The sequence below is a fragment of the Carcharodon carcharias genome (genome assembly GCF_017639515.1).
Source record: "Carcharodon carcharias isolate sCarCar2 chromosome 35 unlocalized genomic scaffold, sCarCar2.pri SUPER_35_unloc_5, whole genome shotgun sequence".
Lineage (NCBI taxonomy): Eukaryota > Metazoa > Chordata > Chondrichthyes > Lamniformes > Lamnidae > Carcharodon > Carcharodon carcharias.
Genome location: NW_024470721.1, coordinates 1,499,421 through 1,519,519, shown reverse-complemented (window position 1 = coordinate 1,519,519; position 20,099 = coordinate 1,499,421). Strand labels below are relative to the sequence as shown.

General features: G+C 61.4%; 1 protein-coding gene across 2 annotated transcripts in view; it reads right to left on the bottom strand.

Annotated features, from left to right (window-relative positions):
- The window catches only part of LOC121274257 (neural cell adhesion molecule L1-like), a 479,567-nt gene that overhangs the window by 13,148 nt on the left and 446,320 nt on the right, over positions 1 to 20,099 (bottom strand). For both annotated transcript variants that reach the window (XM_041181466.1, XM_041181467.1), the window contains exon 24: positions 12,318 to 12,458. In XM_041181466.1, the coding sequence (XP_041037400.1) occupies positions 12,318 to 12,458 (141 nt within the window). The remainder of the gene's footprint in view (positions 1 to 12,317; positions 12,459 to 20,099) is intronic.

Sequence of the window (20,099 nt, the reverse complement as noted above, 5' to 3'; positions counted from 1 at the left end):
GCGCTCTCTCCCCTCACACGTGCTCTCACCCCTCCCGCGGACTCTCTCCCCTCCCGCGGACTCTCTCCCCTCCCGTGCGCTCTCTCCCCTCCCGTGCTCTCTCTCCCCTCCTGCGCGCTCTCTCCCCTCCCGCACGCTCTCTCCCCTCCCACGGACTCTCTCGCCTCCCGCGGACTCTCTCCCCTCCCGCGCTCTCTCTCCCCTCCCGCGCGCTCTCTCCCCTCCCGCACACTCTGTTCCCTCCCCCACTCTCTCTCCCCTCCCGCGCGCTCTCTCCCCTCCCGCGCGCTCTCTCCCCTCACACGTGCTCTCACCCCTCCCGCAGAGATGGAAACAGAGCACGTGTGAGGGGAGAGAGCGCGCGGGAGGGGAGAGAGCGCGTGGGAGGGGTGAGAGCGCGTGGGAGAGGTGAGAGCGTACGGGAGGGGAGAGAGCGCGCGGGAGGGGAGAGAGCGCGTGGGAGGGGAGAGAGCGCGCGGGAGGGGAGAGAGCGCGTGGGAGGGGAAAGAGCATACGGGAGGGGAGAGAGTGCGCGGGAGGGGAGAGAGCGTACGGGAGGGGAAAGAGTGCGTGGGAGGGGAGAGAGCGCGTGGGAGGGGAGAGAGCGCGCGTGAGGGGTGAGAGCGCGCGTGAGGGGAGAGAGTGTGGGGGAGGGGAGAGAGTCTACGGGAGGGGAGAGAGTGTACGGGAGGGGAGAGAGCGTGCGAGAGGGGTGACAGCACACGTGAGGGGAGAGAGTCCACGGGAGGGGAGAGAACGTGCGGGAGGGGAGAGAACGAGCGGGAGGGGAGAGAGTCCACGGGAGGGGAGAGAACGTGCGGGAGGGGAGAGAACGAGCGGGAGGGGAGAGAGTCTTCGGGAGGGGAGAGCGCGTGCGGGAGGGGAGAGAACGAGCGGGAGGGGAGAGAGTCCACGGGAGGGGAGAGAACGTGCGGGAGGGGAGAGAACGAGCGGGAGGGGAGAGAACGAGCGGGAGGGGAGAGAGTCTACGGAAGGGGAGAGCGCGTGCGGGAGGGGAGAGAGTCTATGGGAGGGGAGAGAGTCTATGGGAGGGGAGAGAGTGCGCGGGAGGGGAGAGAGAGCGTGGGAGGGGAGAGAGAGCACGGGAGGGGAGAGAGAGCGGGGGAGGGGAGAGAGAGCGCGGGAGGGAACAGAGTGTGCGGGAGGGGAGAGAGTCCGCGGGAGGGGAGAGAGCGCGTGGGAGGGGTGAGAGAGCGCGGGAGGGGAGAGAGAGCACGGGAGGGGAGAGAGAGCGCGGGAGGGGAGAGAGTGCGCGGGAGGGGAGAGAGTCCGCGGGAGGGGAGAGAACGTGCGGGAGGGGAGAGAACGAGCGGGAGGGGAGAGAGTCTTCGGGAGGGGAGAGCGCGTGCGGGAGGGGAGAGAACGAGCGGGAGGGGAGAGAGTCCACGGGAGGGGAGAGAACGTGCGGGAGGGGAGAGAACGAGCGGGAGGGGAGAGAACGAGCGGGAGGGGAGAGAGTCTACGGAAGGGGAGAGCGCGTGCGGGAGGGGAGAGAGTCTATGGGAGGGGAGAGAGTCTATGGGAGGGGAGAGAGTGCGCGGGAGGGGAGAGAGAGCGTGGGAGGGGAGAGAGAGCACGGGAGGGGAGAGAGAGCGGGGGAGGGGAGAGAGAGCGCGGGAGGGAACAGAGTGTGCGGGAGGGGAGAGAGTCCGCGGGAGGGGAGAGAGCGCGTGGGAGGGGTGAGAGAGCGCGGGAGGGGAGAGAGAGCACGGGAGGGGAGAGAGAGCGCGGGAGGGGAGAGAGTGCGCGGGAGGGGAGAGAGTCCGCGGGAGGGGAGAGAGTGCGCGGGAGGGGAGAGAGTCCGTGGGAGGGGAGAGAGCGCACGGGAGGGGAGAGAGTCTATGGGAGGGGAGAGAGTCTATGGGAGGGGAGAGAGTGCGCGGGAGGGGAGAGAGAGCGCGGGAGGGGAGAGAGAGCGCGGGAGGGGAGAGAGAGCGGGGGAGGGGAGAGAGAGCGCGGGAGGGAACAGAGTGTGCGGGAGGGGAGAGAGTCCGCGGGAGGGGAGAGAGTGCGTGGGAGGGGTGAGAGAGCGCGGGAGGGGAGAGAGAGCACGGGAGGGGAGAGAGAGCGCGGGAGGGGAGAGAGTCCGCGGGAGGGGAGAGAGTGCGCGGGAGGGGAGAGAGTCCGCGGGAGGGGAGAGAGCGCGCGGGAGGGGAGAGAGAGCGCGGGAGGGGAGAGAGAGCGCGGGAGGGGAGAGAGAGCACGGGAGAGGAGAGAGAGCGCGGGAGGGGAGAGAGTCCGCGGGAGGGGAGAGAGTCCGTGGGAGGGGAGAGAGCGTGCGGGAGGGGAGAGAGAGCACGGGAGGGGAGAGAGCGCGCGGGAGGGGAGAGAGAGCACGGGAGGGGAGAGAGCGCACGGGAGGGGAGAGAGTCCGCGGGAGGGGAGAGAGTCCGCGGGAGGGGAGAGAGTCCGCGGGAGGGGTGAGAGCACGTGTGAGGGGAGAGAGCGCGCGGGAGGGGAGAGAGCGCGCGGGAGGGGTGAGAGCACGTGTGAGGGGAGAGAGCGCGTGGGAGGGGAGAGAGCGTACGGGAGGGGAGAGAGCGCGCGGGAGGGGAGAGAGCGTACGGGAGGGGAGAGAGCGCGTGGGAGGGGAAAGAGCGTACGGGAGGGGAGAGAGTGCGCGGGAGGGGAGAGAGCGTACGGGAGGGGAGAGAGTGCGTGGGAGGGGAGAGAGCGCGTGGGAGGGGAGAGAGTGTGGGGGAGGGGAGAGAGTCTACGGGAGGGGAGAGTGTGTACGGGAGGGAAGAGAGCGTGCGGGAGGGGTGACAGCACGAGTGAGGGGAGAGAGTCCACGGGAGGGGAGAGAACGTGCGGGAGGGGAGAGAACGAGCGGGAGGGGAGAGAGTCTACGGGAGGGGAGAGCGCGTGCGGGAGGGGAGAGAGTCTATGGGAGGGGAGAGAGTGCGCGGGAGGGGAGAGAGAGCGCGGGAGGGGAGAGAGAGCGCGGGAGGGGAGAGAGTCTATGGGAGGGGAGAGAGTCTATGGGAGGGGAGAGAGTGCGCGGGAGGGGAGAGAGAGCGGGGGAGGGGAGAGAGAGCGCGGGAGGGAACAGAGTGTGCGGGAGGGGAGAGAGTCCGCGGGAGGGGAGAGAGCGCGTGGGAGGGGTGAGAGAGCGCGGGAGGGGAGAGAGAGCACGGGAGGGGAGAGAGAGCGCGGGAGGGGAGAGAGTCCGCGGGAGGGGAGAGAGTGCGCGGGAGGGGAGAGAGTCCGCGGGAGGGGAGAGAGCGCGCGGGAGGGGAGAGAGAGCGCGGGAGGGGAGAGAGAGCGCGGGAGGGGAGAGAGAGCGCGGGAGGGGAGAGAGCGTGCGGGAGTGGAGAGAGTGGGCTGGAGGGGAGAGAGCAGGCGGGAGGAGAGAGAGTGCGCGGGAGGGGAGAGCGCGAGCGGGAGGGGAGAGAGTGGGCTGGAGGGGAGACAGCAGGTGGGAGGAGAGAGAGCGCGCGGGAGGGGGAGAATGGGCTGGAGGGAGAGAGCAGGCGGGAGGAGAGAGAGTGCGCGGGAGGGGAGAGCGCAAGCGGGAGGGGAGAGAGTGGGCTGGAGGGGAGACAGCAGGTGGGAGGAGAGAGAGTGCGCGGGAGGGGAGAGCGCGAGCGGGAGGAGAGAGAGCGTGCGGGAGGGGGAGAGTGGGCTGGAGGGAGAGAGCAGGCGGGAGGAGAGAGAGTGCGCGGGAGGGGAGAGAGAGCGTGGGAGGGGAGAGAGTCCGCGGGAAGGGAGAGAGTGCGTGGGAGGGGTGAGAGAGCGCGGGAGGGGAGAGAGAGCACGGGAGGGGAGAGAGAGCGCGGGAGGGGAGAGAGTCCGCGGGAGGGGAGAGAGTGCGCGGGAGGGGAGAGAGAGCGCGGGAGGGGAGAGAGAGCACGGGAGGGGAGAGAGAGCGCGGGAGGGGAGAGAGTCCGCGGGAGGGGAGAGAGTGCGCGGGAGGGGAGAGAGTCCGCGGGAGGGGAGAGAGTCCGCGGGAGGGGAGAGAGCGCGCGGGAGGGGAGAGAGAGCGCGGGAGGGGAGAGAGAGCGCGGGAGGGGAGAGAGAGCACGGGAGAGGAGAGAGAGCGCGGGAGGGGAGAGAGTCCGCGGGAGGGGAGAGAGTCCGTGGGAGGGGAGAGAGCGTGCGGGAGGGGAGAGAGAGCACGGGAGGGGAGAGAGCGCGTGGGAGGGGAGAGAGAGCACGGGAGGGGAGAGAGCGCACGGGAGGGGAGAGAGTCCGCGGGAGGGGAGAGAGTCCGCGGGAGGGGAGAGAGTCCGCGGGAGGGGAGAGAGTCCGCGGGAGGGGTGAGAGCACGTGTGAGGGGAGAGAGCGCGCGGGAGGGGAGAGAGCGCGCGGGAGGGGTGAGAGCACGTGTGAGGGGTGAGAGCACGTGTGAGGGGAGAGAGCGCGCGGGAGGGGAGAGAGTGCGTGGGAGGGGTGAGAGCGTGTGGGAGAGGTGAGAGCGTACGGGAGGGGAGAGAGCGCGCGGGAGGGGAGAGAGCGCGTGGGAGGGGAGAGAGCGTACGGGAGGGGAGAGAGCGCGCGGGAGGGGAGAGAGCGTACGGGAGGGGAAGAGAGCGCGTGGGAGGGGAAAGAGCGTACGGGAGGGGAGAGAGTGCGCGGGAGGGGAGAGAGCGTACGGGAGGGGAGAGAGTGCGTGGGAGGGGAGAGAGCGCGTGGGAGGGGAGAGAGTGTGGGGGAGGGGAGAGAGTCTACGGGAGGGGAGAGAGTGTACGGGAGGGGAGAGAGCGTGCGAGAGGGGTGACAGCACGCGTGAGGGGAGAGAGTCCACGGGAGGGGAGAGAACGTGCGGGAGGGGAGAGAACGAGCGGGAGGGGAGAGAGTCTACGGGAGGGGAGAGCGCGTGCGGGAGGGGAGAGAACGAGCGGGAGGGGAGAGAGTCCACGGGAGGGGAGAGAACGTGCGGGAGGGGAGAGAACGAGCGGGAGGGGAGAGAACGAGCGGGAGGGGAGAGAACGAGCGGGAGGGGAGAGAGTCTACGGGAGGGGAGAGCGCGTGCGGGAGGGGAGAGAGTCTATGGGAGGGGAGAGAGTGCGCGGGAGGGGAGAGAGAGCGCGGGAGGGGAGAGAGAGCGCGGGAGGGGAGAGAGTCTATGGGAGGGGAGAGAGTCTATGGGAGGGGAGAGAGTGCGCGGGAGGGGAGAGAGAGCGTGGGAGGGGAGAGAGAGCGCGGGAGGGGAGAGAGAGCGGGGGAGGGGAGAGAGAGCGCGGGAGGGGAGAGAGAGCACGGGAGGGGAGAGAGAGCGCGGGAGGGGAAGAGTCCGCGGGAGGGGAGAGAGTCCGCGGGAGGGGAGAGAGTCCGTGGGAGGGGAGAGAGCGCACGGGAGGGGAGAGAGTCTATGGGAGGGGAGAGAGTCTATGGGAGGGGAGAGAGTGCGCGGGAGGGGAGAGAGAGCGCGGGGAGGGGAGAGAGAGCGCGGGAGGGGAGAGAGAGCGGGGGAGGGGAGAGAGAGCGCGGGAGGGAACAGAGTGTGCGGGAGGGGAGAGAGTCCGCGGGAGGGGAGAGAGTGCGTGGGAGGGGTGAGAGAGCGCGGGAGGGGAGAGAGAGCACGGGAGGGGAGAGAGAGCGCGGGAGGGGAGAGAGTCCGCGGGAGGGGAGAGAGTGCGCGGGAGGGGAGAGAGTCCGCGGGAGGGGAGAGAGCGCGCGGGAGGGGAGAGAGAGCGCGGGAGGGGAGAGAGAGCGCGGGAGGGGAGAGAGAGCGCGGGAGGGGAGAGAGAGCACGGGAGAGGAGAGAGAGCGCGGGAGGGGAGAGAGTCCGCGGGAGGGGAGAGAGTCCGTGGGAGGGGAGAGAGCGTGCGGGAGGGGAGAGAGAGCACGGGAGGGGAGAGAGCGCGTGGGAGGGGAGAGAGAGCACGGGAGGGGAGAGAGCGCACGGGAGAGGAGAGAGTCCGCGGGAGGGGAGAGAGTCCGCGGGAGGGGAGAGAGTCCGCGGGAGGGGTGAGAGCACGTGTGAGGGGAGAGAGCGCGCGGGAGGGGAGAGAGCGCGCGGGAGGGGTGAGAGCACGTGTGAGGGGTGAGAGCATGTGTGAGGGGAGAGAGCGCGCGGGAGGGGAGAGAGTGCGTGGGAGGGGTGAGAGCGTGTGGGAGAGGTGAGAGCGTACGGGAGGGGAGAGAGCGCGCGGGAGGGGAGAGAGCGCGTGGGAGGGGAGAGAGCGTACGGGAGGGGAGAGAGCGCGCGGGAGGGGAGAGAGCGTACGGGAGGGGAAGAGAGCGCGCGGGAGGGGAAAGAGCGTACGGGAGGGGAGAGAGTGCGCGGGAGGGGAGAGAGCGTACGGGAGGGGAGAGAGTGCGTGGGAGGGGAGAGAGCGCGTGGGAGGGGAGAGAGTGTGGGGGAGGGGAGAGAGTCTACGGGAGGGGAGATAGTGTACGGGAGGGGAGAGAGCGTGCGAGAGGGGTGACAGCACGCGTGAGGGGAGAGAGTCCACGGGAGGGGAGAGAACGTGCGGGAGGGGAGAGAACGAGCGGGAGGGGAGAGAGTCTACGGGAGGGGAGAGCGCGTGCGGGAGGGGAGAGAACGAGCGGGAGGGGAGAGAACGAGCGGGAGGGGAGAGAGTCCACGGGAGGGGAGAGAACGTGCGGGAGGGGAGAGAACGAGCGGGAGGGGAGAGAACGAGCGGGAGGGGAGGGAACGAGCGGGAGGGGAGAGAGTCTACGGGAGGGGAGAGCGCGTGCGGGAGGGGAGAGAGTCTATGGGAGGGGAGAGAGTGCGCGGGAGGGGAGAGAGAGCGCGGGAGGGGAGAGAGTCTATGGGAGGGGAGAGAGTCTATGGGAGGGGAGAGAGTCTATGGGAGGGGAGAGAGTGCGCGGGAGGGGAGAGAGAGCGTGGGAGGGGAGAGAGAGCGCGGGAGGGGAGAGAGAGCGGGGGAGGGGTGAGAGAGCGCGGGAGGGGAGAGAGAGCACGGGAGGGGAGAGAGAGCGCGGGAGGGGAGAGAGTCCGCGGGAGGGGAGAGAGTCCGCGGGAGGGGAGAGAGTGCGCGGGAGGGGAGAGAGTCCGTGGGAGGGGAGAGAGCGCACGGGAGGGGAGAGAGTCTATGGGAGGGGAGAGAGTCTATGGGAGGGGAGAGAGTGCGCGGGAGGGGAGAGAGAGCGCGGGAGGGGAGAGAGAGCGCGGGAGGGGAGAGAGTCCGCGGGAGGGGAGAGAGTGCGTGGGAGGGGTGAGAGAGCGCGGGAGGGGAGAGAGAGCACGGGAGGGGAGAGAGAGCGCGGGAGGGGAGAGAGTCCGCGGGAGGGGAGAGAGTGCGCGGGAGGGGAGAGAGTCCGCGGGAGGGGAGAGAGCGCGCGGGAGGGGAGAGAGAGCGCGGGAGGGGAGAGAGAGCGCGGGAGGGGAGAGAGAGCACGGGAGAGGAGAGAGAGCGCGGGAGGGGAGAGAGTCCGCGGGAGGGGAGAGAGTCCGTGGGAGGGGAGAGAGCGTGCGGGAGGGGAGAGAGAGCACGGGAGGGGAGAGAGCGCGCGGGAGGGGAGAGAGAGCACGGGAGGGGAGAGAGCGCACGGGAGGGGAGAGAGTCCACGGGAGGGGAGAGAGTCCGCGGGAGGGGAGAGAGTCCGCGGGAGGGGTGAGAGCACGTGTGAGGGGAGAGAGCGCGCGGGAGGGGAGAGAGCGCGCGGGAGGGGTGAGAGCACGTGTGAGGGGAGAGAGCGCACGGGAGGGGAGAGAGCGCGCGGGAGGGGAGAGAGCGCGTGGGAGGGGAGAGAGGGTACGGGAGGGGAGAGAGCGCGCGGGAGGGGAGAGAGCGCGCGGGAGGGGAGAGAGCGCGCGGGAGGGGTGAGAGCACGTGTGAGGGGAGAGAGCGCGCGGGAGGGGAGAGAGCGCGTGGGAGGGGTGAGAGCGCGTGGGAGAGGTGAGAGCATACGGGAGGGGAGAGAGCGCGTGGGAGGGGAGAAAGCGCGTGGGAGGGGAGAGAGCGTACGGGAGGGGAGAGAGCGCGCGGGAGGGGAGAGAGCGTACGGGAGGGGAGAGAGCGCGTGGGAGGGGAAAGAGCGTACGGGAGGGGAGAGAGTGCGCGGGAGGGGAGAGAGCGCACGGGAGGGGAGAGAGTGTGGGGGAGGGGAGAGAGTCTACGGGAGGGGAGAGTGTGTACGGGAGGGGAGAGAGCGTGCGGGAGGGGTGACAGCACGAGTGAGGGGAGAGAGTCCACGGGAGGGGAGAGAACGTGCGGGAGGGGAGAGAACGAGCGGGAGGGGAGAGAGTCTATGGGAGGGGAGAGCGCGTACGGGAGGGGAGAGAGTCTATGGGAGGGGAGAGAGTGTGCGGGAGGGGAGAGAGAGCGCGGGAGGGGAGAGTCTATGGGAGGGGAGAGAGTGCGCGGGAGGGGAGAGAGAGCGCGGGAGGGGAGAGAGAGCGCGGGAGGGGAGAGAGTCTATGGGAGGGGAGAGAGTCTATGGGAGGGGAGAGAGTGCGCGGGAGGGGAGAGAGAGCGGGGGAGGGGAGAGAGAGCGCGGGAGGGAACAGAGTGTGCGGGAGGGGAGAGAGTCCGCGGGAGGGGAGAGAGCGCGTGGGAGGGGTGAGAGAGCGCGGGAGGGGAGAGAGAGCACGGGAGGGGAGAGAGAGCGCGGGAGGGGAGAGAGTGCGCGGGAGGGTAGAGAGTCCGCGGGAGGGGAGAGAGTCCGCGGGAGGGGAGAGAGCGCGCGGGAGGGGAGAGAGAGCGCGGGAGGGGAGAGAGAGCGTGGGAGGGGAGAGAGAGCGCGGGAGGGGAGAGAGCGTGCGGGAGTGGAGAGAGTGGGCTGGAGGGGAGAGAGCAGGCGGGAGGAGAGAGAGTGCGCGGGAGGGGAGAGCGCGAGCGGGAGGGGAGAGAGTGGGCTGGAGGGGAGACAGCAGGTGGGAGGAGAGAGAGCGCGCGGGAGGGGGAGAGTGGGCTGGAGGGAGAGAGCAGGCAGGAGGAGAGAGAGTGCGCGGGGGGGGTGAGTGTATGGGAGGGGAGAGAGTCCGCGGGAGGGGAGAGAGCGCGCGGGAGGGGAGAGAGAGCGCGGGAGGGGAGAGAGAGCGCGGGAGGGGAGAGAGAGCACGGGAGAGGAGAGAGAGCGCGGGAGGGGAGAGAGTCCGCGGGAGGGGAGAGAGTCCGTGGGAGGGGAGAGAGCGTGCGGGAGGGGAGAGAGAGCACGGGAGGGGAGAGAGCGCGTGGGAGGGGAGAGAGAGCATGGGAGGGGAGAGAGCGCACGGGAGGGGAGAGAGCCCGCGGGAGGGGAGAGAGTCCGCGGGAGGGGAGAGAGTCCGCGGGAGGGGTGAGAGCACGTGTGAGGGGAGAGAGCGCGCGGGAGGGGAGAGAGCGCGCGGGAGGGGTGAGAGCACGTGTGAGGAGAGAGAGCGCGCGGGAGGGGAGAGAGCGCGTGGGAGGGGTGAGAGCGCGTGGGAGAGGTGAGAGCGTACGGGAGGGGAGAGAGCGCGCAGGAGGGGACGGAGCGCGTGGGAGGGGAGAGAGCGTACGGGAGGGGAGAGAGCGCGCGGGAGGGGAGAGAGCGCGCGGGAGGGGAGAGAGCGTACGGGAGGGGAAGAGAGCGCGTGGGAGGGGAAAGAGCGTACGGGAGGGGAGAGAGTGCGCGGGAGGGGAGAGAGCGTACGGGAGGGGAGAGAGTGCGTGGGAGGGGAGAGAGCGCGTGGGAGGGGAGAGAGTGTGGGGGAGGGGAGAGAGTCTACGGGAGGGGAGAGTGTGTACGGGAGGGGAGAGAGCGTGCGGGAGGGGTGACAGCACGCGTGAGGGGAGAGAGTCCACGGGAGGGGAGAGAACGTGTGGGAGGGGAGAGAACGAGCGGGAGGGGAGAGAGTCTATGGGAGGGGAGAGCGCGTGCGGGAGGGGAGAGAGTCTATGGGAGGGGAGAGAGTGCGCGGGAGGGGAGAGAGAACGCGGGAGGGGAGAGAGTCTATGGGAGGGGAGAGAGTGCGCGGGAGGGGAGAGAGAGCGCGGGAGGGGAGAGAGAGCGCGGGAGGGGAGAGAGTCTATGGGAGGGGAGAGAGTCTATGGGAGGGGAGAGAGTGCGCGGGAGGGGAGAGAGAGCGGGGGAGGGGAGAGAGAGCACGGGAGGGGAGAGAGAGCACGGGAGGGGAGAGAGAGCACGGGAGGGGAGAGAGTGCGCGGGAGAGGAGAGAGTCTATGGGAGGGGAGAGAGTCTATGGGAGGGGAGAGAGTGCGCGGGAGGGGAGAGAGAGCGGGGGAGGGGAGAGAGAGCGCGGGAGGGAACAGAGTGTGCGGGAGGGGAGAGAGTCCGCGGGAGGGGAGAGAGCGCGTGGGAGGGGTGAGAGAGCGCGGGAGGGGAGAGAGAGCACGGGAGGGGAGAGAGAGCGCGGGAGGGGAGAGAGTCCGCGGGAGGGGAGAGAGTGCGCGGGAGGGGAGAGAGTCCGCGGGAGGGGAGAGAGCGCGCGGGAGGGGAGAGAGAGCGCGGGAGGGGAGAGAGAGCGCGGGAGGGGAGAGAGAGCGCGGGAGGGGAGAGAGCGTGCGGGAGTGGAGAGAGTGGGCTGGAGGGGAGAGAGCAGGCGGGAGGAGAGAGAGTGCGCGGGAGGGGAGAGCGCGAGCGGGAGGGGAGAGAGTGGGCTGGAGGGGAGACAGCAGGTGGGAGGAGAGAGAGCGCGCGGGAGGGGGAGAATGGGCTGGAGGGAGAGAGCAGGCGGGAGGAGAGAGAGTGCGCGGGGGGTTGAGTGTATGGGAGGGGACAGAGCGCGCGGGAGGGGAGAGAGAGCACGGGAGGGGAGAGAGTGCGCGGGAGAGGAGAGAGTCTATGGGAGGGGAGAGAGTCTATGGGAGGGGAGAGAGTGCGCGGGAGGGGAGAGAGAGCGGGGGAGGGGAGAGAGAGCGCGGGAGGGAACAGAGTGTGCGGGAGGGGAGAGAGTCCGCGGGAGGGGAGAGAGCGCGTGGGAGGGGTGAGAGAGCGCGGGAGGGGAGAGAGAGCACGGGAGGGGAGAGAGAGCGCGGGAGGGGAGAGAGTCCGCGGGAGGGGAGAGAGTGCGCGGGAGGGGAGAGAGTCCGCGGAGGGGAGAGAGCGCGCGGGAGGGGAGAGAGAGCGCGGGAGGGGAGAGAGAGCGCGGGAGGGGAGAGAGAGCGCGGGAGGGGAGAGAGCGTGCGGGAGTGGAGAGAGTGGGCTGGAGGGGAGAGAGCAGGCGGGAGGAGAGAGAGTGCGCGGGAGGGGAGAGCGCGAGCGGGAGGGGAGAGAGTGGGCTGGAGGGGAGACAGCAGGTGGGAGGAGAGAGAGCGCGCGGGAGGGGGAGAATGGGCTGGAGGGAGAGAGCAGGCGGGAGGAGAGAGAGTGCGCGGGGGGGGTGAGTGTATGGGAGGGGACAGAGCGCGCGGGAGGGGAGAGAGAGCGCGGGAGGGGAGAGAGAGCGCGGGAGGGGAGAGAGCGCGCGGGAGGGGAGAGAGAGCGCGGGAGGGGAGAGAGAGCGCGGGAGGGGAGAGAGTCCGCGGGAGGGGAGAGAGTCCGCGGGAGGGGAGAGAGTCCGCGGGAGGGGAGAGAGTGCGTGGAAGGGGTGAGAGAGCGCGGGAGGGGAGAGAGAGCACGGGAGGGGAGAGAGAGCGCGGGAGGGGAGAGAGAGCGCGGGAGGGGAGAGAGAGCGCGGGAGGGGAGAGAGTCCGCGGGAGGGGAGAGAGAGCGCGGGAGGGGAGAGAGAGCGCGGGAGGGGAGAGAGCGTGCGGGAGTGGAGAGAGTTGGCTGGAGGGGAGAGAGCAGGCGGGAGGAGAGAGAGTGCGCGGGGGGGGTGAGTGTATGGGAGGGGACAGAGCGCGCGGGAGGGGACAGAGAGCGCGGGAGGGGAGAGAGAGCGCGGGAGGGGAGAGAGAGCGCGGGAGGGGAGAGAGAGCGCGGGAGGGGAGAGAGTTCACGGGAGGGGAGAGAGAGCGCGGGAGGGGAGAGAGCGAGCGGGAGGAGAGAGAGCGCGCGGGAGGGGGAGAGTGGGCTGGAGGGAGAGAGCAGGCGGGAGGAGAGAGAGTGCGCGGGGGGGTGAGTGTATGGGAGGGGACAGAGCGCGTGGGAGGGGAGAGAGCGAGCAGGAGGGGGGAGAGTGTATGGGAGTTGAGCGAGCAGGCGGGAGGAGAGAGAGCGCAGTGGGCCGAGAGCAAGCGGGAGGAGAGAGAGCACCCAGTGGGCAGAGAGCGCACAACGTGAGAGAGAGAGAGAGAGCGCAGTGGGCAGAGAGCCGACAGGGTGAGAGAGAGAGAGAGAGAGAGAGAGAGAGGGAGAGAGAGGGAGAGCGCAGTGGGCCGAGAGCGGACAGGTGAGAGAGAGAGAGAGAGAGAGGGAGAGCGCAGTGGGCAGAGAGTGGACAGGTGAGAGAGAGAGCGCCGTGTAGGTAGGCGGCAGAAGTGGAGGGTGATCCTGGTGTCTGCTGAGCTCCGTACCTGAGTACTTGCCTCCTTTGTTTCTCTTGATGAAGCAGACAATGAGGAGGATGAGAATGAGGAGGACGATGGCGCTGATTAAACCGATGAACCAGCCCTGGCTGGCGATTCCATTGTTAGTCTCGGTGAAAGCTGTCGATGCTGGGGAACAGGAAGAAAGGCACTGGGTTCAAGCTGCACCTTCTAAGGTGTCAGCACGTCCCGGGGGGGGGACACACTGACAAGGTAAAGTTTCTGAAGCAGACAGGTTAGTAGTATTCTTGTCGATGAAAAGGTGAAGGAATGCGGAGTCAGTGAACAGTCACAGGCTTTCAGTCCCGGGGATTACTCTGGGCTATGCCCCCCAGTCTCTGCTGCATCTGAAATGCCTCCTACCTAAACGTTCACGTCTCTCCCTCTTGTTCTGACTCCCTGCACCATCACCTGCCCTCATTCACCTCCCCCACAGGACTCTGGCACTGTGGGACCCTCCTTCCCCCCTCCAAACAGTGCGAGGGCATCCTCAGGGATAGGGGTGGACAGTGAAAGGGCAGTGTAGCTCATGCTGTGACTGACCTTCACTAGGAATACATCGGGCAGAGAATGACCATGCGGGAGATCAGTCTCACCGAGATCTCTGTCTCTCCCTCTTTGTCAGCAGCCTGAGTGGGGATGTTTAAATATTCCCATTCTCAGCTGGGGCAGAATTCCCTAGATACCACCATCTTCCTGTCTGATAAGGGAATTCCCTAGATATCCCTGTCTACCTGTCCACTTGGAACAGAATTCCCTGGGTATGTCCGTCTTCCTGTCCAGTAGGGACAGGGTCCCTGGATATAACTGTCTTCCTGTCCAGTAGGGACAGAATTCCCTACATATGCCCACGTTCCTGTCCAGCAGGGACAGAATTCTCTGCGTATGTCCATCGTCCGGTCCAGAAGGACACCCAGTACATTCCCAGTAATCCCAGTCTCTCGCTCACCGAGACCCCCAGTAATCCCAGTCTTTCCCTCACTGAGACCCCCAGTAATCCCAATGTGAGTGGGTGAGTGAGTGAGAGAGAGAAATTGAGAGAGAATGTGTGTGTGTGTGTGTCTGTGTGTGTGTGTGTGTGTGTGTGTGTGTGTGTGTGTGTGTGTGTGTCTGTCTGCGTGAATGTGTGTGTCTGTGTGTGTCTGTGTCTGTGTGTGTGTGTGTGTGAGAGAGGGAGAGTACGTGTGAGAGTGTGTGTGTGTGTGTGTGTGTGTCTACTTGAATGTATCTGTGTGTGTGTGTGTGTGTGTGTGTGTGTGTGTGTGTGTCTGCGTGAATGTGTGTGTCAGTGTGAGTCTGTGTGTGTGTGTGTGTGTGTGAGGGAGAGTACATGCATGTGAGAGTGTGTGTGTGTGTGTGTGTGAGAGAGATAAGAATATCTATGAGAGAGAGAGTGTGTGTGTGACTGTGTTTTAGAGTGTGTGTGTGCCTGTGTGAGTGTGTGAGAGTCTATGTATGTGTGTGTGAGAGTACGTGAGAGAGAGAGTATATGTGTGTGTGTGTGAGAGAGAGAGTACGTGAGAGAGAGAGAGTGTGTGTGTGTGTGTCTACATGAATGTGTCTGTGTGTGTGTGTGTGTGTGTCTGCGTGAATGTGTGTGTCTGTGTGAGTCTGTGTGTGGGGGAGTGTGTGTGTGTGTGAGGGAGAGTACGTGTGAGAGTGTGTGTGTGTGTATGTGAGAGATAAGAGTATCTATGAGAGAGAGAGAGTGTGTGTGTGTCTGTGTGAGTCTGTGTGTGGGGGTGTGTGTGTGTGTGTGAGGGAGAGTACGTGTGAGAGTGTGTGTGTATGTATGTGAGAGATAAGAGTATCTATGAGAGAGAGCGAGTGTGTGTGTGTCTGTGTTTTAGAGTGTGTGTGTGCCTGTGTGAATGTGTGTGAGAGTCTATGTATGTGTGTGTGAGAGTATGTGAGAGAGAGAGAGTATATGTGTGTGTGTGAGTGAGAGAGAGAGTATGTGAGAAAGAGAGAGAGTGTGTGTGTGTGTGTGTGTGTCTGTGCGTGTGTCTGTGTGTGAGAGAGAATATGTGAGAGAGGTTGTGTGTGTTTGAGTGCGTGGTTATGTGTGTGTGTCTGCACTGGAGTGCTGCTTTGGGCTGCAGTAGAGTGCTTAAGTTGGAGTTTGGTGACTGAGGGAGTTCGGTGAGGAGGGAATGAGATGACCCTTTAAGTACAGTGAGTATGGTCAGGTAAGTATTTACTCCTTTTATCGCTTATAGTTTTTAAGATCTTATTCTGTGGTTCATCATTTGTAAGGGCAATATTCTGTAACAACGAAGAGCAGGGAAGAAGGGCCCTAGAGTCATTGATATTATTTGATATTAAGTATCTTCCAAAAGGTTTAATTTAATTTAAAGCGGTAAGTCATGGCAGGTGAGCTCAAAGCCGTGGTATGCTCCTCCTGCTCTATGTGGGAAGCCGGGAACATTTCCCATTGCACCACGGTTGGCTCTGCTGCACAGGGGAGGAGTAAAAAATGTGGGAATGCAATAGTTATAGAGGATTCAATTGTAAGGGGAATAGATAGGCATTTCTGTGGCTGCAAATGAGACTCCAGGATGGTGTGTTTCCTCCCTGGTGCTAGGGTCAAGGATGTCTCAAAGCAGCTACAGGACATTCTGAAGGGGGAGGGTGAACAGCCAGTGGTTGTGGTACACATTGGTACAAACAACATTGGTAAAAAAAAAAAGGGATGAGATCCTAAAAGCAGAAAATAGGGAGGTAGGAATAAGTTGAAAAGTAGGACCCCACAGTTAGTGATCTCAGGATTACCATCAGTGCCACGTGCTAGTCAGAGTAGAAATAGCAGGATATATCGGATGAATACGTGGCTGAAGAGATGGTGTGAGGGGGAGGGTTTCAGATTCCTGGGACTTTGGGACTGGTTCTGGGGGAGGTGGGACCGGTACAAACTGGACAGGTTACACCCGGGCAGGACCGGGACTGATTAACCGGGAGTTTAAACTAAAATGGCAGGGGGATGGGAACCTACGCAAGGAGTCAGAGGAGAGGGAATCGAGGACAAGAGCAAAAGACAGAAAGAGGAATAATAAAAGTGATAGGCAGAGAAATCAAGGGCCAGAATCAAACAGGGCCTCAGTGAAAAATAGTGGGAACAGGACAAGTAATGTTAAAAAGACAAGCCTTAAGGCTTTGTGCCTGAACGCAAGGAGCATTGGCAATACAGTGGATGAATTAACCACGCAGATAGATGTAAACAGGTATGATATAGTCGGGATTACAGAGACATGGCTGCAGGGTGACCAGGGATGGGAACTGAACATCCAGGGGTATTCAGTATTTAGGAAGGACAGACAAAAAGGAAAAGGTGGTGCAGTTGCATTGCTGGTTAAAGAGGAAATTAACGCAATAGTGAGGAAAGATATTAGCTCCGACGATGTGGAATCTGTATGGGTAAAGCTGAGAAACACTAAGGGGCAAAAAACATTAGTAGGGGTTGTATATAGACCCCCAAACTGTAGTAGTGATGTTGGGAATGGCATTAAACAGGAAATTAGAGACGCATGCAATAAAGGAACATCTGTAATTATGGGTCACTTCAATCTGCATATAGATCGGGCAATTCAAATTAGTAACAATACCGTAGAGGAGGAATTCCTGGAGTGTACACAGGATGTTTTTCTGGACCAATATGTTGAGCAACCAACTAGAGAACAGGCCATTCTAGACTGGGTATTGTGTAATGAGAAAGGAATAATTGGCAATCTAGTTGTGTGAGGCCTCTTGGGGATGAGCGACCATAATATGATAGAATTCTTCATCAAGATGGAGAGTGACGTAGTTGATACTGAGACTTTGGTCCTGAATCTTAATAAAGGAAACTACGATGGTATGAGGCGCGAGTTGGCTATGGTGGATTGGGAAACGTTACTTAAAGGGATGATGGTGAGTAGGCGATGGCAAACATTCAAAGAGCACATGGGTGAACTGCAAACAATTGTTTATTCCGGTCTGGCGCAAAAGTAAAACAGGAAAGGTGGCCAAACCATGGCTTACAAGGGAAATTAGAGATAGTATGAGATGCAAGGAAGAGGCATACAAATTGGCCAGAAAAAACAACAGACCTGAGGACGGGAGCAGTTTAGAATTCAGCAAAGGAGGACCAAGGGATTGATTAAGAAGGGGAAAATAGAGTACGAGAGTAAGCTTGTGGGGAACATAAAAACTGACTGTAAAAGTTTCTCTAGGTATGTGAAAAGAAAAAGATTGGTGAAGACAAATGTAGGTCCCTTAGAGTCAGAAACAGGGGAACTTATAATGGGGAACAAAGAAATGGCTGACCAATTAAATACATACTTTGGTTCTGTCTTCACAAAAGAGGACACTAATAACATACCAGAAATGTTGGGGAACACAGGGTTTAGTGAGAGGGAGGAACTGAAAGAAATCAGTATTAGTAAGGAAATGGTGTTGGGGAAATTGATGGGATTGAAGGCCGATAAATCCCCGGGGCCTGATAATCTACATCCCAGAGTACTTAAGGAAGTGGCCCTACCTCAGAGTGCAGTGGATGCCGGGACACTGAATAAATTTAAGGAGGCGATAGACAGATTTTTAATTAGTAATGGGGTGAAAGGTTATGGGGAGAGGGTGGGAAATTGGAGTTGAGGCCGAAATGAGATCAGCCATGATCGTAATGAATGATGGGGCAGGCTCGAGGGGCTGAATGGCCCACTCCTGCTCCTAGTTCTTATGTTCTTATGAAATAGTGGATGCATTAGTGGTCATCTTCCGAGATTCTATAGACTCTGGAACAGTTCCTACAGATTGGAGGGTAGCTAATGTAACCCCACTAACTAAAAAGAGAGGTAGAGAGAAAACAGGGAATTATAGACCAGTCAGCCTGATGTCGGTAGTGGGAAAAATTCTAGAGTCCATTATAAAAGATTTAATAGCCGAGCGCGTGGAAAACAGTGGCAGAATCGGACAGAGTCAGCATGGATTTACGAAAGGGAAATCATGCTTGACAAATCTACTGGACTTTTGAGGATGTAACTAGTAGAGTTGATGAGGGGGAGCCAGTGGATGTGGTTTATTTGGAGTTTGAGAAGGCTTTTGACAAAGTCCCACATAAGAGATTAGCGTGTAAAATTAAAGCGCGTGGGATTGGGGGTAGTGTATTGAGATGGATAGAAAACTGGTTGGCAGACAGGAAGCAAAGAGCAGGAATAAACGGGGATAAAAACAAAAAACTGCGGATGCTGGAAATCCAAAACAAAAACAGAATTACCTGGAAAACCAATAAACGGGTCTTTTTCCGAATGGCAGGCAGTGACTAGTGGGGTACCGCAGGGTTTAGTGCTGGGACCCCAGCTATTCACAATATATATTAATGATTTACAGGAGGGAACTAAATGTAATATCTCCAAATTTGCAGATGACGCAAAGCTGGGTGGGAGAGTAAGCATCTCAATACTCTACCCCCAATCCCATGTGCTTTAATTTTACATGCTAATCTCTTATGTGGGACTTTGTCGAAAGCCTTCTGAAAGTCCAAATAAACCACATCCACTGGCTCCCCCTCATCAACTCTACTAGTTACATCCTCAGAAATACATGTGTGTGTGAGAGAGTTTGCCTGTGTGTGTCTGGGTGTGTGTGTGTGTGTGTCTGTCTGTATGTGTGTGTCTGGGTGTGTGTGTCTGTGTGTGTGTCTGTCTGTGCGTGTGTGTGCGTCTGTCTGTCTGTGTGTGTGTATCTGTCTGTCTGTGTGTCTGGGTGGGTGGGTGTGTGTGAGCGTCTGGGTGTGTGTGTGTGTGTGTGTGTGTGTGTGTGTGTGTGTGTGTGTGTGTGTGTGTGTGTGTGTGTGTGTGTGTATGTGACAGTGTATGTTCAGGTATATAAAAAGAATAATTCTTATGCTTTCCTATTTCATACAGTACGTTAATAAGCCTTGCCTTACCACTTGACAAGTCTGGTGTCTAACAGACTATACATCTGTTGTTTATTGAAGAAGCCTGAGCATTGAGTGCTCACTCTGAGACCCATGGCTAAAGCACAGATTTGGCCGTAAAGCTAGCTGGATAAATCATTTAAATACCTTTGTGATCCGTGGAGTAGTGGAACAAGAGACAGGCAGTGCACTCCTCCCATCGCATTCGGAACAGTACACATAGATCTTACACAGCCTTGTGAGGTATTCCACACAGCTCTCTCCCTCCCAGTGTCTCTCTCACACTCTTTCTCTCTCCACCCTGGGAGTGTTTGATGGGGACGGGGTAGAGGGAGCTTTACTCTGTATCTAACCACGTGCTGTACCTGTCCTGGGAGTGTTTGATGGGGACAGTGTAGAGGGAGATTTACTCTGTATCTAACCCCGTGCTGTACCTGTCCTGGGAGTGTTTATTGGGTCGGTGCAGAGGGAGCTTTACTCTGTATCTAAACCCGTTCTGTACCTGTCCTGGGAGTGTTTGATGGGGACGGTGTAGAGGGAGATTTACTCTGTATCTAACCCCGTGCTGTACCTGTCCTGGGAGTGTTTGATGGGGACAGTGTAGAGGGAGATTTACTCTGTATCTAACCCCGTGCTCTGGCTATCCTGGGAGTGTTTGATAGGGACAGTGTAGAGGGAGATTTACTCTGTATCTAACCCTGTGCTATATTAGCTAATAGGAGAACTATAATTAGCCTAAGTGTCTTTGGAATAGGAAGTAGAAAATTAGTCAGGGTTTGTGCATTGGGTTTGACTCTCATAGCTGAACACCAACGATCTAACTCCCTAGCAACAAACAGATATTTGGGTAATGGACAGGGATGAATGACTTCCTCCTGTTCCTGTGTAACAAACTCGAGGGGCTGAATGGCCTCCTTTTTTTATTCATGCACAGGATGTGGGTGTCGCTGGCTGGGTTCAGCATTTATTGACCATCCCTAATTGCCCCCTTGAGAAGGTGGGGGTGAGCTGCTTTCTTGAGCCGCTGCAGTCCACGTGGTGTAGGTACACCCACCGTGCTGTTAGGGAGGGAGTTCCAGGATTGTGTCCCGTGTGGTGTAGGTACACCCACCATGCTGTTAGGGAGGGAGTTCCAGGATTGTGTCCCCGTGTGGTGTAGGTACACCCACCGTGCTGTTAGGGAGGGAGTTCCAGGATTGTGTCCGTGTGGTGTAGGTACACCCACCGTGCTGTTAGGGAGGGAGTTCCAGGATTTTGTCCCCGTGTGGTGTAGGTATACACACCGCGCTGTTAGGGAGGGAGTTCCAGGATTGTGTCCGTGTGGTGTAGGTACACCCACCGTGCTGTTAGGGAGGGAGTTCCAGGATTGTGTCCGTGTGGTGTAGGTACACCCACCGTGCTGTTAGGGAGGGAGTTCCAGGATTGTGTCCGTGTGGTGTAGGTACACCCACCGCGCTGTTAGGGAGGGAGTTCCAGGATTTGGACCCAGCGACAGTGAAGGAACGGCCGATATATTTCCAAGTCAGGATGGTGAGGGGCTCGGAGGGGAACTTGCAGGTGGTGATGTTCCCCATGTGTCTGCTGCCCTTGTCCTTCTAGGTGGTAGAGGTGGTGGGTTTGGGCGGCGCTGTCGAAGGAGCCTTGGTGAATTTCTTGGTAACAAGTTCAAGAGCCTGAATGGCCTCCTCCTGTTCCTGTGTGACAGGCTCGAGAGGGGCTGAATGGCCTCCTCCTGTTCCTGTGTGACAGGCTCGAGAGGGGCTGAATGGTCTCCTCCTGTTCCTGTGTAACAGGCTCGAGAGGGGCTGAATGGCCTCCTCCTGTTCCTGTGTAACAGGCTCGAGAGGGGCTGAATG